Source organism: Protopterus annectens, chromosome 9.part0, assembly GCF_019279795.1.
Source record: "Protopterus annectens isolate FY-2018-M chromosome 9.part0, PAN1.0, whole genome shotgun sequence".
Lineage (NCBI taxonomy): Eukaryota > Metazoa > Chordata > Ceratodontiformes > Protopteridae > Protopterus > Protopterus annectens.
Window position 1 is genome coordinate 1,134,339,942 of NC_056743.1, and position 15,466 is coordinate 1,134,355,407.

General features: G+C 41.0%; 1 protein-coding gene across 2 annotated transcripts in view; it reads right to left on the minus strand.

Moving 5' to 3' along the window:
- CD5 (CD5 molecule) overlaps positions 1–15,466 on the minus strand; it is a 469,322-nt gene that overhangs the window by 253,584 nt on the left and 200,272 nt on the right. For both annotated transcript variants that reach the window (XM_044083991.1, XM_044083989.1), the window contains exon 6: positions 4,256–4,552. In XM_044083991.1, coding sequence (XP_043939926.1) covers positions 4,256–4,552 — 297 coding nt within the window. The remainder of the gene's footprint in view (positions 1–4,255; positions 4,553–15,466) is intronic.

The window sequence follows — 15,466 nt, forward strand, 5'->3', positions numbered from 1 at the left end:
AGATTTTGTCATCTAAGTTTATTGGGAACTGCTATTTTGTTAGCTTTGAACATTAACTTTAGGCCTAACTTATTTTTTATTGAAAGAAAACATAAGACTGAATGTCTTTCCTTGCTCATGATTTTCATTCAAGCCATTATTGAATCAGAATGTTTTAAAAAAGCTCTAAGATAGCACCTCTAAGTTTCTATGACTTTATAACTTCTGGGGGCCTAAATGCTGCAGGTCCCCAGTTTAATACAATTACTTCCTCAACACTTAATACAGCAGAGTCTGCCAGTTAAGGTGTGTTAAAAGGATGGAGGAAACAACTAAAACGTAAGACAAGGTGAGACAAAAACAAGAAAGAAGTAATCTGTTTGGTTCATATGGGGCTAGCATTGAGGAAAGCAAAGGAAGAGTAGTGGAGCGGAGCAGGGGTGGGGGGCAATGTGCAAAGGCAGACATGGAATCCTTTCTTGAATGTTACATTTCACATAGAGAAACTTTCACACTATGGAAAGTATCACATATAATTCCCATCTACAAAGGCAGCCCCTCCACAGAACTAATCAATTACCGCCCCATAGCTGTTCTCTCTCCACTCTCCAAAATACTAGAGAAATGCATTCACTCTCAGGTCTCAGACTACCTCGTTACTAACAACCGCCTTTCCAATACTCAGCATAGTTTCCGACCAAACCATAGCACCACCACTGCCTTACTCTCCTTTACTAACACTTTCCTTCAGCATAAAAACAATGGCTATCTCTCCTCTGCTATTTTCCTAGACCTATCTAAAGCATTTGACATGGTCCCACACAAACAACTCATCTCTCTCCTCAATAACCCATCCTTCTCTCAATCAGTCACCAACTGGTTTCAGAGTTACCTATCTGACCGCCAACAATCCATTGTATGACAGAGCGACATACCTCCCCAACTACCTGTCTCTATAGGGGTTCCCCAAGGATCCATCCTTGGACCCCTACTCTTCTCTATTTTCACCAATAATCTAGCCTCTGACACTGAACATGGCATACTCATACAATACGCAGATGACTCATGACCATCATCTGCTCAGCCCATTCCCTACCCAAACTGCAAAAAGTCACACAGGAAACCTTTTCCTCTGTTGAAACTTGGTTATCCGATGCCCACTTAATACTCAACCCAAACAAAACTAAACTACTCATCTTCCAACCCACCAAACATACTCAAAACAACTCTTACTTTAACATCACAGCAAAAGACAACACCACTATACACCCAACATAACACACCAAATTGCTAGGAGTGGAAATAGACAATAAACAAAAATTTGACATTCACATATCCATGACCATAAAAAAGTCCACAAAAAACTAGGAACGTTATACAGAAATAAGAAACTTCTCACCAAAGCAGCAAAGATTTCAGTAGCAATTTCTCACCTTATCTCCACCCTACTTTATGCCTCTCCAGTATATACCACTCTAAGGCAATGCAATCTAAACAAGCTAGAGACCTGCTACAACAAAATCGCCAAATTCGCCACAGGGAAATCCTAACGTAGTCACCACTGTCTCTCACTTGCTGAACTTGGCTGGCTTGAACTCCCTCACCTCCTTCAATGGTATCAACTCACACTCACCCACAAACTAGTAAACCATCCACTAAAAGTCCCATCCCTCCAGAATCTACTCCAACCATATCGCACCACCAGACCACCAAGATCCAGCAAAAAAATCACTTACAGATCACTAAAGCCAATAACTCTGCTGGTGAAGCACTATTCTCTTGTGCCATAGCCAAATTATGGAACTCCCTCCCACCCACAATTACCTCCATACCATCATGCACCCACTTCAAAACTTTACTAAAAGCGCACCTAAAAACATGCTGGCTATGTCCTTGCAACTCCCTCTCTAATATCACCCACCCCATCCACCCACTACCTTTCTTTCCACCCTACTAACTACCTTGATTATAGCAAGCCCAGATGGTCATAAGCCTAACTACTTAGTATACAGCAGGAACTTCTTATTGTAACAATTGTTAATGTCTGTTATATACTTCACAGATGATAAAGATTCTAGTTGTCTACTGATGTGCTATGTTCTTCATCTGTAACTATGTTTGTAATTGTTAATTTACCTGTTGATCATATTGTTAATTGCTATGTAAATCCAATGTAACTACTGTCTGTATATTTTAACTGTGGAGCTTTTCTCTCCGGGCCTCCACTGAAAATGGACCTACGTTCAGTTGGATACTCCCGGTCAACAAATGCAAATAAATAAATAAATAAATAAATAAATAAGGCTAGCCTTGTTGATTGCAGTAAGAGATCTGAAGAGCACATAAGTCATAAAGTGGCTATAATGAGTGGGTACTGAGGTAGCCTGTGGTTGAAAGTGACTGATGCAATTTGTTGCTTTATCACTTTTGATGATCATTGATTTGTTGAAACAGAGCCACACACCTATCCAATTAGCCCCATCCCTTAATTTGCATAATTTAGCCCTCCTCCCTGCTTTGAAATCACCAGCTGCTATTGGGGGTAAGCCCCCCTCACATTTATATATATGAACTCTGAGATCACCATACCTCAGAGAAAAGGGAGTATTCAGAGAAATTACAAATTTTGCCTTAGTAGGTGTAAGCCTGAATTTTTTAGCCATTTGTTCTATACATTATGGTGCTCAGCATTTGGAATCCTGATATTCTTGATGTTACCTTCAGTTTTGTATGAAGCAGACTGCAATACTTGCTCAGGTATTATCCTCCAATCTCTAGTTGCAGACATGTTTTATAGGAACTGGTGGCTATGAATCTGGCTCCACAGATGTGTTCTCAAAAGTATCCACATATGTCTGGAATACTGGAGGAATGGCAGTGCCATAGATAAGGCAGGGTGATAGGGGCAGCTGCCCCAGGTGCAAAGTGTTGGAGGGTGCGATTGCCCATCCATCATCCTGATTGCTCTTTAATGCAATACCAGCTTTTAAAAGGTGATATCACATTTGTGGCCAAACTTGAGCACTTGTGCCTAATGAATTTACTTGGCTATTACATAGATAGATAAATTGATAGACAGATAAACTGCAGTATTACGTGTGCCACTATCTGAACCTATACTAGTTTACATACTTACTTATGCCTTTGGCAAAAGCCTTAGCTGAGAGGGGTGCAGTCTGAATCAGCCCACTTTCTCCATTAACAAACAGATGATAAATATACTTATCATTATGAATAATGTGAACTTGTGCTACCATTGAAAGGATGGATTTTTTCTTCTGCTTCTTGTTCTTCTACTGGCTTCATACCCTTCAGCTGCCTAGATTTTCACAGAATGTCCAACTTTTTGCCTCATAGCTTTGGTCTGTTCCTCATAAAATTTGTGGTTTTCTGGCAAATCTCTGAGGACTGAAGTCAATTAATAATGACAAACAGTTGAATTTCAGACTTTATATCCTTCAGAAAATACATGCTAGCACAAATCCTGCTATTCTAGCAAGTTTCTAATTTTATAAGAGGGGTATTAAAATCTGTCTCTATTTTTGCACCTTTGTCCCCCCACTGTTTTAGGCTTTATCCTGATTTCTTACATTAATAGTTTGAGAGGTATGAGTCTGCCTTTCATTTATCCAGTGACTGGCTCAGCATTAGAATACAAGAGAAATCAGCTGTCTAGCTGTACCAATCAGCATGCCAATGTTTCTGAGATGTACTGATAGGCTACAATCACAAAGGTACAGTTGTACAGCAATGCTGCTGTTCTTAATGTGTTGTACTGTGTTTTCCTGGCACTTAAGACACATATAAAATACTATGGATATATCAGTATGAAATATCAGACTCCTCTCATCCCCAGAGGAATGTACCTCCTCAGACAGTCTCCCTTTCTACAAACCAGCATGACCCTGATCACTTATCGAAGGGCTGGCACTGGACCATCTACATTCTTTATGAGTGCCTGGAAACAGTAATGCAACAGCTCTAGGTCTGTAAGAGACTGTGTCCTGGAACATTAAATATGCAAAGTGACATCGTTCAGAACAACCTTAGTACTTAGCTTAGTATATAATAAATTATGTCATTCCAACAGGGCCTACTTCTCTGCTTTGGTTCAGAAAGTTTTCTAGAGGCATCAGATAAGCAGATACTCAAAATATTCCTTCATACTAATTTCATTAAAATACTATACTATAGCTGCAACAAAATGTCACTTTTTCTGTACATATGTGTATTTTAACTAGAACAGTGTCAAAAAATGAAAGAAGCATATACTTACAAGCTAATGTAGCAGGGAGACATTTTTCAACCTTGAATATAAAATGATGGCAGTCTTTTAAATCATTATATTTTTTTAAACAAGAAACTCCAAGTGTTTTTGGTGGTATAGGTTTGTTTTTGGATTGGAATAATTTAGATCTCATACATCCATGATCTCTGCAAACTTCATTAGCCCATTTCTCTTCCCAGTCATTATTGCAGAAAACCTGCCAACTGTTTTCAAAAAAGACCTCCACATGTTCTTCTCCTGTTGCATTGCTTTTCACCATTCTGATCGGGAGCTTTAATGTTGACGCTGAAGTTACAGAAGCAAATAGTTAGAATATAGTCCGTTAGGGTCATGTGAGCTTAGCTTTTTCTAAATGTATACCCTAATGTAATAAAACAGTTTATAGTCATGAATATTCCAGTATCCCAAGGTAAGACAGTGCAGAGCAATCCCATTACAGTAAACAGCATTCATCATCCATTATGCATATACTGAGCATACAGTCTGAGACAGCTCCACTGACCTTTCTTTCCACTTTGCTTTACTTTCAATGTGTTTTGCAACATCAGGCACCATAGTGTATATGTTTTACTGGGAAAACAAATGTTTAAGAAAAAAAAAAGAATGATGTGAGAACTTCCATGTCACAGAGACCCCCTCTTGGGATGAAAGAAGAATTTTAAGCAGGGAATAATGCAGCAAAACTGATGGGGGTGGAATTAATGTGCCACTCTTAGAATGAAAGTTGTATTGTCTCACATAGCTTATCCTACCCATCTGTCATCTTCTGTTTTCCAAGAATAAGTTACAGCTAATGATGCGAAAGCCCAGACCTCGTAATAGTGAAGGTCAATCTCATCACACTTTGCTCTCTTGCAAAGCAGGAGCAATAAAAATAATCTACAAGTGTTTATGAGGTATGTGTTGGCCTTACTTTTGCAGACACTGGCACTATGTCTGCCTGCTACAGGATAACTTTGATGAATAATAAATCTCAAATGCTGTTGACTGCAAGTTTCAGGGGCACACTTACTTCAGTGAAAGATGCTGAAGTTCTGTTAAGTATCGTGCAAAAATACATACCTGGTACAGTAAAGATGACCTCAGCTGCTAAGAACTACAGCACCCTAAGACTTGGAAAAAAGAAAATAAATAAAATAACTCGTATTAGAAAATGAATGGTCAAAATGTCCTTTGTTGACCATGAAACCTATATAAAACTACTAGATCAGATCTCTCTCTCTCCAACCTAGTCCCAGTTTACTTGGTACCTCTAGCTACCAAACCATCAACTGGTAAACCTATACTGCTTGAAATAAACATGTTCAGCACTTTCTAGATTTTAATTTCATTGCAAAACTGTTGCATTCCCACTAAATGCTGCAATGTCTCTGATCTTGTTGTCCTCAGCTTGGCCCACACAGCATCCCAGCTAGTGTCTCCACCTCCCTGGTTATATCTGACTAATAATTGATGTACTTCTGGTTTAAAACTTTTGCATCTCCTCCTGTTATAATACACAACCTTTAGAGATTTTTCTAAAGCAAACCTTCCACTGCTCTCAGCCAACTTAAAAATAAGTTCCGAAGCAACCCTGCTCTTGTTGCCCCCATGGCCACAACTGCCACTTTTACCTTTGACTTCTACTTACACCTAAGTAGTTTTATTGAGAAGGCTATTCCTATCCACTGCAGGTAACATGGAGAATTTAACATTAGATTCGTATATTGGAATTCTTATAGTAAGAAAAAAAAATCCAAAACAAGGAAGAGGTCTCATCTGTGCACTATACAAATGCCCTAACACAGGTTAGCAAGAACCTTAGGTTTATCATTAAAAATTATAAGGTTGATTGTGCTCTTATGATTTCTACCTCCACTAAAGACAACCATAATCCTATTCAGCAACATTATGAAACTTAAAAGTAATACCCAGCAGTGATCTGAACTTATTTATAACACTGCCTTATATTCTGATACCAAGGCAATAGCCAATATCTGGATATATTTAGTTCTGTTTTCACACTTGTCCTGTTGTTCCCCTCTTCACCAGCTGTATCCCACCCCCACAAAAAATCCCCTTCAGATAAGTCCCATTGGCCCTATCTAAAACCAAGATTACTGCATCCTTGAGACCTGATAACATACCATCCTGCCTGCTTATCAGCACCAAATGTAGCCTGTCTGAACCACTACTTAACCTTTTTAATCTCATGCTTTTTACAGGACAGGTTCCCAATGCCTTGCAAACTGACAAAGTGACAACACTGATTAAGGGCAACCATAGTCCTGTTATACTCACAAGTATTATATGTTATATGTCATATGTAAGGTTATGCAGCATCTCCTATCTGAATTCATTTACTTAAACAAATGCAATCTCCCATGATGCTAATAAAGTTAATTTTGTTGTAGGCAGATGCTGTCTCCTGAGCAGAGAAGCAGCTTGGTCATCTGGCACCTTGTTCAGTCCACAAACTGGCACTCCACATGACACACAAAAGAGGTCTTCTTTGAACTGAAGGACTGAATAAAAAATAATAAGTAAACACAATCTCACAGAGCTATAAATGTAGCAAACAGCACATGCAGGCTGTTGGCTACAGTTACTAACACTCTAAGCTGTTAACATGCATTCATTTAAGAAGCCATGCTAACATCTATGACTTCTTAAAGAAATGCCAATATTGCACTTACACCCCAACATTAACTGCAAGGATAGCCCCTCCTTTGCTCCTTCCTGATTGCTGTTATATTCCTAAACCTGGTTAACTTCTTCAAAAAAGTTACTAAATCCTTTGACATAATCCCCCACACTGGAATTACAAATAAATTAAGTCAATATAGCATAAACCTTTATTTTGTCTATTAGGTAACCCGTTTGCCTGTCAGAAGAACTTGCAGAGTGAAGGTATATGGTATTTCTTTCACCATAAGATTGACAGTAGTGGTGTCTTGCAGGGTTTGGTCTTGAGTCTTTTCCTTTTTGGCAGCTAGTTGTCTAATATCCAACTCCATGTTCAAAGTCAATAGCTAACCACATTTGCTGATGGTTGCAAACTGTAAGAAGTCCAGGGCTCTCCTTTGGACACTCAGACACTCCAACAGGGTTTTAACTATACCAGCTCCTGGTGAACTGATCATAATCTGAAGCTAAATGCACTAAACTTCTACAGTGGGAAACAGAAATGTCTCTGTTCAGTGATGTCCTTCTCTAAACTGGTGCAGTTATTAGGGGATTTGGGCACCTACATTGACACCAGACTGTCATTTGACCATCATGATACCACCATTGTTATTAAAGCATTCTGCTTAACTCAGCTAACTTCCAAAGGGATTTCCATTATATCAAAAGAAATTATAGTCCTCTTCTATTCTTCCCTTATCAGAATTTTAGTACCCTTCACCATGTACCTTTCTAAACAATGTAACATTTTTGTTAATAAGCACACCCAGTTTCTTCCAAATGAGGTAGTTTGTTGGTATAATGTAAAAGACAACTTTTTACCAGGGGAATAAGGAGTGAAAAAAATGTCAAAACCAAATAAACTTTGAATGAAATAAAACAGTTCAGTGCATTTGTCACGACTGTGGCTGCAGCCAGTCTCTCTGAGTTATACATTCATGCATGAGTCGACAAAACAAAAAGACTTTGAAACAATACAGTCTCTTTCCTCATTATATAATTACTCTTAACACAAGGAATAAAAATCTCTCCAATTTGGCCAGCACTGTGGCATTGAGGGATAAAATCTTAGCACCTTAGGTGTCTAAGGCACTGGCTGGGAAGGATGACCATGCTCATTGGAGGGGGTGGAGGAGGGGCATTTATCTAGACATTACCTGCAGAGAGGCATGGTCCATAGAGAGGAGTAGCACTTGGATGCAACAGGTGAAAGCAGAGGAGTGGGTGAATACCAAAGGGAAGGTAATAAATTAAAAAGTCCTCTCACTGGAAACAGTGAATGGCAGAACCACCCCCCAGCAGGATGCACTTAGATGTTTCATTGTCTCAAGTCTTAGAAAAAAGATAGTCCAAGGGGAGTAGAAGAGGCTGGTAGAGCTATGATGCATGGGGAGACTGGGGTAGCTGGAAAGAATGAAACAGAAGGGGAGCAAAAATATCTGTCACCAACTTAACTATACTAAAAAGGTTACCAGTGTCCTTCTAATACAACACTGGAACTTCCAGGCTCTCCATTACCAGAGCCCTCTCTGGTAACAGTTAACATTTCACTGCTCACCTCACAGCCATTGATCCTGGTCTTAGACAGATACTCTCACTTCCACAGATAAATGATCCATATTACTCTGGACTTCCCAACAATTACTGCCATCTTTAGTCTGGCTTCCCTTTAAACACAGGAAGCTAACTACTTAAGATACATCCTCACCTGTAAATTCAGGAATACTGGCTTGAAAGACCAGGCTCTGATACTCTGCTTTTTATATCTCTGTGGCCATATTAGCCTTCCCAAAAGCTGTTATACCATTCAAGCACTGTATGTTCAGCCAAAAAGAAGTGCCATAGTCCCAACCAATGCAGCTCAGCTTGACTGACCTGCTCAGCCACCACACCTCTGCTTGAACTTACTGGCTTTAAGCAATCTGGAGTGCCTGTTGGCCCTGGACAGACCAACTGTACTATGGTGGATAACAACAGAGTGATGCTGCATTCCGAAATGTAATGGCTGTACCACTAGGACCCACATACACAGCATGCTGTTCCTTTCATTTGGTGAAGGAACCACTGGGGGAGGTACATTATCTGTGACCAAGATGAACTCTCTGCTCAAAAGGTAATACTGCAGGGAGCCATAGACCCACTTGATGGGCAAACATCCTCTTTCAGTGGTAGAGTACTTAGCTTCTGTCTTATGGTTCTTAAAAAGGCAACATACCATATGCTTCTCATCTATTTTTTGAGCTAACACAGTCCTCAAGCCAACCTCTGAGACTTTGCTATATAGATGTTAAAGGCCCTGCAAGAGTCAAAAGGGCATGAGTACTAGCTGTGTGTGAAGGCATTGCTTGTGCTTTAGGAATGTTCTCTGCCTCAGGGGTCCATGTGCCTCACTCTGACAACCTCCTTTTAGTGAGGTTGCTAATGAGGCATGCTATAACAGCAGACTATGCAATAAATTTCCAGTACTACCCTGCCTATCCTAGAAAGGTTCTTACTTGCTTATGGGTTTGAGGAATGTGACAGTCCCAAACAGTTTCTATTTTTTTTTTCTTTTGAGGATTTATCAAACCTCTTCCTATTATACATTATCAGTGTCAGGTCTAGTCTCCTGGCAGTGTAAGTAGTAGCTGTAGGTAATGGTCACTGTTGATGTGACACTCCAGTCCCATCCACAAAATGGGAAAAAGAGGGCTGATGCCGATGCTGGTACTGTACTTTGGTTATCCCTGTTTTACTCCTAGTAGGGCTAACAGTCAGCTCTGCCTGCTTCAGAAAACTAAGCAGTCCTTGCACCTTAGGGAGATGGGAATCTCTGTCTTCTGAATGGATTTAACAAAAAAACAAAACAAAAAACAAACAAACAAACAAAAAAATACTCTCTTATTTGCTCGTTTCCCGACTTTTCTAACTAGTATAGTCCAGATCCCAGGCTTTGCTGGTTTCATGACTTCAGTTTCTGTATTCAGAACTATTCCAGACCTTGCAGTGGTAGAGGGAGGTCCTACTGCTTACTAGTAAGAGTAGTAAACCTTGTACAGCCTATCTAACGGTAGATGAGTGGTTTCCAGCTCTGAAAGTGTAATTTTATTGGCCATTTGGGGCTGATTTTTATCCCTTTCAACTTTCTAGCTTAAAAATGCATGTTTGCATGCGTTTGAGTTTGTTTTAGATCAGCAGATCTTGTTTGGGCATCCTGCAGACTAGTACAGCACCAGAAACAAGAGAGAACGACTTTTTGTGCTAACTGCAAGTACTTTTGGTTTAAACTGATTTTCTGTTTTCAATCGTTTTTGTTAACTGCACTTGTCTAGGAAGCTCTAAAAGAAGACTGGCTACTTATTCTACTGTTATTTCTGCCTTTAAATCATTTTTCAGTTTCTGCACTTGCCTTGCTTAATTTTAAAAGTTAAATTGCTAATTTTTGCAAAGTTTTAAATAACATTTACTCACATGTGATAGCCTTTTCTGTGCTTATTTATTGTATTTTTGCATTTCTTACCCTGTTTTAACCAAAAAAAAAAATACTATTTTGTTTGCTCATTTCCCACCTTTTCTAACTAGTATAGTCCAGATCCGAGGCTTTGCTGGTTTCAGGACTTCAGTTTCTGTACACAGAGCTATTCCAGACCTTGCTGTGGTAGAGGGAGATCCTACTGCTTACTAGTGAGTGTAGTGAGCATTGTACAGCCTATCTAACGCTAGAGGAATGGTTTCTAGCTCTGAAAGTGTAATTGTATTGGCCATTTGGGGCTGATTTCTATCCCTTTCAACTTTTTGGCTTAAAATGCATGTTTGTGCGATTCTGTGCATCGGGCAGCTCCGTAGGGCTAATGTTAAACTATTCTCGGCGCCAGAAAGTCTGTTCTTCAAATTTTCCCTTAGAACAAGCTGTTTTCTCAGTAGTAGCATTAAAATCTGAATCCCCGTGACTAACACTTGATCTATAACCTGCAGGAAAGCATTAGGAAGCCTTAAACTGATAAAAGCACTCAACTCTCCCTGTATATAAGGCGAAAGTAATCGTAGGCACTAAACCTATAATTGCAAAGTAACTTGCCAAGGTAAGGGAAAACAGTTCTTGTACTCTACAAAAGAAACACCGAACCAGGCATGTCCAAGGGTCAGCTTCCGGTGAGTTCTCCAGTCCACCTGGTGAACCTGGGCATACTGGGGCAATGCAGCAATTGCCTCATGTATACAGACAACCCTCTCCTCATACCACCCAACACTACAACCTGTGAGAGAAGCACTTACGTAGCCAAACTAGAAGCAAAGCTCTTTCCACCCAAGATTGTGCTAGACAGTCAGAGGAGAAGGTTAATACCTGCACTATACCTCAAGTAACACATAGACCTTCAAAACCCACATCACAAACACCCACACATAGAAACACTAAACCCACATATGCAGACGCCCTTAACATTAACCTGCCCATGAAACAAGGACCTCTGAAGCTGATATGCAAACACCAATCACAACCAAAGTAACACATAGCTCAAAACACCAGTGTGCCACCCAACACAGCCCCTAAGGCAAAGCAACGTACCTAACACTTTAGTCATAGGTGACTCCATAGTCAGGCACACTGATGTCCCACTCACCAGGCTGGGCAAGGAGAACATTACCATCAGCTGCCTGTCGGGAGCCAGGATCCACCATATAATGCATGCACTCAAGTCACTCCACAACAAGTACAAATATGACTCTGTCATTGTCCATGTTGGTGTGAATGACTTGAGCTGTCCCTGGACTACATGAAAAGAGACATGGAAGAGCTCTTGGATCACGTGGCCCAGGCAGGTATGACCCTAGCCCTGAGTAGCATCCTGCCTTCACCTGTCAGAAAAATGATACCACACTATAAAGACAAAATGATTGACTTCAACAATTGGCTAAGTTTCTGGTGTTATTCAAAGGGGATCCATTATCTGTCTGCCTGGGACGACATGATCGACAAACCACGATGCTTTGCCAGAGATGGTCTGCATCTGTCACCCCTTGATTCAGGTTACTGGCTAAGGCTATTGCTACCCCCATAGTGCCTTTTTTAGGCAAGGCTCAAATGACAAAACTACCACCATAACAGATAAAAACACACAAAATCTGAAGGTTAAGGTTATACTACTCACTGCTAGAAGTCTAAATCTCAAAATGCACTCTCTCGAGGCACTCGTAAACATGGAGAACATCGATATCTGTGCAGTAACTGAGACCTAGTTCAAGGTTCCAGAGAGCACCCCTGCAATACCAGGCTACAACTCTTGCCACATGTTTCAGCCATCCAACCAGGACCGAAACACTAAAGGTGGTGGAGTGTCCATATTCACCAAGGATATTCACACCTCCAGGCTAGTTGCCCAACACAATGCATCTGAAACAGGTGCAACTAACACTAGGTAAGACTGCAATCCAAATTGTAGCTTACTACAGATTCCCCACCATGCCCCAAGATTCTCAATACACTTTTTTAAACATACTGGAAAATATTAAGATACAACCTAACACCCTAATATTGGGTGATTTCAACTACCCTGCCATTAATTGGAAAAACTACTCGGGTACCAACACCTTTGCCCAATGGTTCTTGGAGTTCATAAATTCCAGTGCCATGGATCAACTAATTCACAGTCCCACCAGGGGCTCAGATATCCTTGACCAGGTCATTACCAATATGGGAGATCGATGCTCCACACAAGCGATCACCCCCTTATTGGTCAGGTCTGACCATAAGCTAATCACCCTTGACGTCAACATCCCACCCCCACCCCCAGTAGGGAAACCTCCATAAAAAACTTCTCCAAAGCCAACTTCATGCTACTCAAGTCAGAAGTGACAAACTTCACGACACCCATGCAGATGGGAAATGAACGTTCGACTGCCGAATCCTACACTAAGGCACTTTATGAAGATATCCACTCGTGCATAAATCGTGCCATTCCAAATTGAACCAAGACACTCTCCTCCAAAAAAAGGAAGCCAATCTGGTGGTCCACTGCCATAAACAAGTTATACAACAGAAGGAAGAAACTGTTACTGAGAAAAGGAAAATCCCAGGATACAAAAATCTCCCTTACCAGCATCAGCTGAGGTCCCTCATAAAATCCTCCAAAGCTAGTTATGAAAATAAAATTGCCAAAGATTCTAAGGACAACCACAAGGCATTCTATAGTTATGTCAAGAATCTAAATTTCATACTCAGATATGCTCTGAGCTACAACAGAATTGCACTAAATATACTGATCCCAAGGATATTGCCAATATCCTAGCAGATCGATTCAGTGCCAATTTCACCCCCCTCCCACCCACTAAAGGCCCATCTCAGTACCAAAAGATTGCCAAATGCCAGTAATCACCGGCACACAGGTAAAAATGCACTCTCCAAAGCTAAGAATACAGCACCCATGGGACCAGATGACATCCTGGGCTGTGTATTATATGAACTACAAAATGAACTGGCACCTCACCTAACTGTCATGTTTTAATCATAGTCTCACCTCAGGCTTCGTACCCAATGAGTGGTGTACAGCTAACAGTGATCACACTCTACAAAGGGGGGTCCACTTTGAACCCCGGGAACTATCGCCCTATCAGCTTAATGAGCCTGATCTGCAAAGCCATGGAACGCATTATTATGGAACTTTTAAACAAAGACATTGGCAGCCTTCAAACACTGGACCCCACCCAGTTTGGTTTCGTGAAGGGCCGATCTTGTCTCCTCAACTTGATTGACTTCTTCAAATCAGTCTCCAGAGCTATGGACGAAGGTAAGATGGTCCACAAAGCCTATGTGGACCTCGCCAAGGCATTCAAAACCATCCCCCACTCTGAAATCATAGATAAACTTACTAAGCTGGGCATTAATTCCTACATCAATTGATGGGTCGCAAACTGGCTTACTGACAGAACCCACACAGTAAAAGTAGCCGACTCCAAATGCAGCTCCAGACAAGTGGAGTACCCCAGGGTTCAATCCTGGGACCGCTCTTGTTTGGCATCTACTTTTTCGAAGTATAGGCCAACACCAAGGGACTCTCGCTAACAAAGTTCTCAGATGACTGCAAACTGGGAGCCATTATTGAATCCCCAAAGGATGTGAATATCCTACAAAAGGGCCTTTCAGAGACAGATGCTTGGTGCCAAAGCCATGGGCTCAAGTTCAATGCCAAGGAATTTATAGTTATCCCCTTTGGGAAAACCATGTACCCATGAATTACCACATAAGTAGCAGTACACTAAACACCAAAAGTGTGATAAGGGACCTAGGGACACAGGTTGATAGTGGTCTCACCTTTGATAACCACATCGCCACAACAGTCAGGAAATCCTTCTATGTGGCACATCTCATTACTAAGGGATTTTCATCCAGAAAAAAGGAGGTCACTGTCCCACTGTACTCATCCCTCATTAGACCCATTATAGAGTACAACAGCCCATTTGGTATGTACCCCTCAAGACATCTGCAACAACTAGAAAGGCCGCAGAAATACCTCACTAAAAGAATCACAGGCCTAAAGCAGATGCCCTATGCTGACTGCCTTAAAAAACTCCAGCTATACTCTGTTGCATATTGTCTACTCAGAGGCGATTTCTGCTTAACATACAAGGCTATGTCAAACCCAGAGCTGTTGGACATGCTACACTTAAAGAAATCCCAATCCCTCAGAGCCACACACTCCAGGGATCTAAACCTGGTCATCGCAATGAACAAAACATGCTGGAGGGATAGATTCCTGTCCCAGAGACTCCCCATTCTCTGGAATAGACTGCCCATACATGTCAAGCAGAACACCTCTTTGACCCTCTTCAAAAGAAACCTTAACGACTGGATGGGAGATAGGAAATTTATCCCGGGGATCAGGTCAGTAGCACTGCTAGACAGGGGACCAGGGAAGTAAAATTCCTGGGAAAAATAGCTGGGGAAATGTTATGGCTAGGCTTGTATAGGCCCTAGGGCCGCTATTCTAGTACCAACCAATGAACCTATGAATCTATGATAATATCATCATCCAGTTAAGCTACAGTGTTGGCTTGATGGGGTGGTAATACGTTGTCCATTAGCTTTGGAAATGAGACTTAAGCCCTACAGAGGCCAAATGGTAAAAACATAAAGTATGGAAATCTGCTAGCTGTAATGATGTTCAGGATAGTAAAAAAAGTAGCTTCCCCCCCAACCTCCTAACCAGATAATACAAGCTAGGCATAGGGTAGCTATCAAATTGTAAGATGTTATTAAGATTTCAAAAATGATTGCAGAATTAAACTGTGCCATCTGGTTTTGAAACCAAGGCAATGGGTCCATTCCAGTTACCATACTGATCCCAAGGATATCGTCAATATCCTGGCAGACTGATTCAGTGCCAACTTCACCCCGCTCTCACTACCTAAACGGCCCATCTCAGTACCGGAAGATTGCCAAATTCCAGTAATAACAGCCACACAGGTAAAAAACGCACTCTCCAAAGCTAAGAATACAGCATCCATGGAACCAGATGATATCCCGGGCTGTGTACTACATGAACTACAAAATGAACTGGC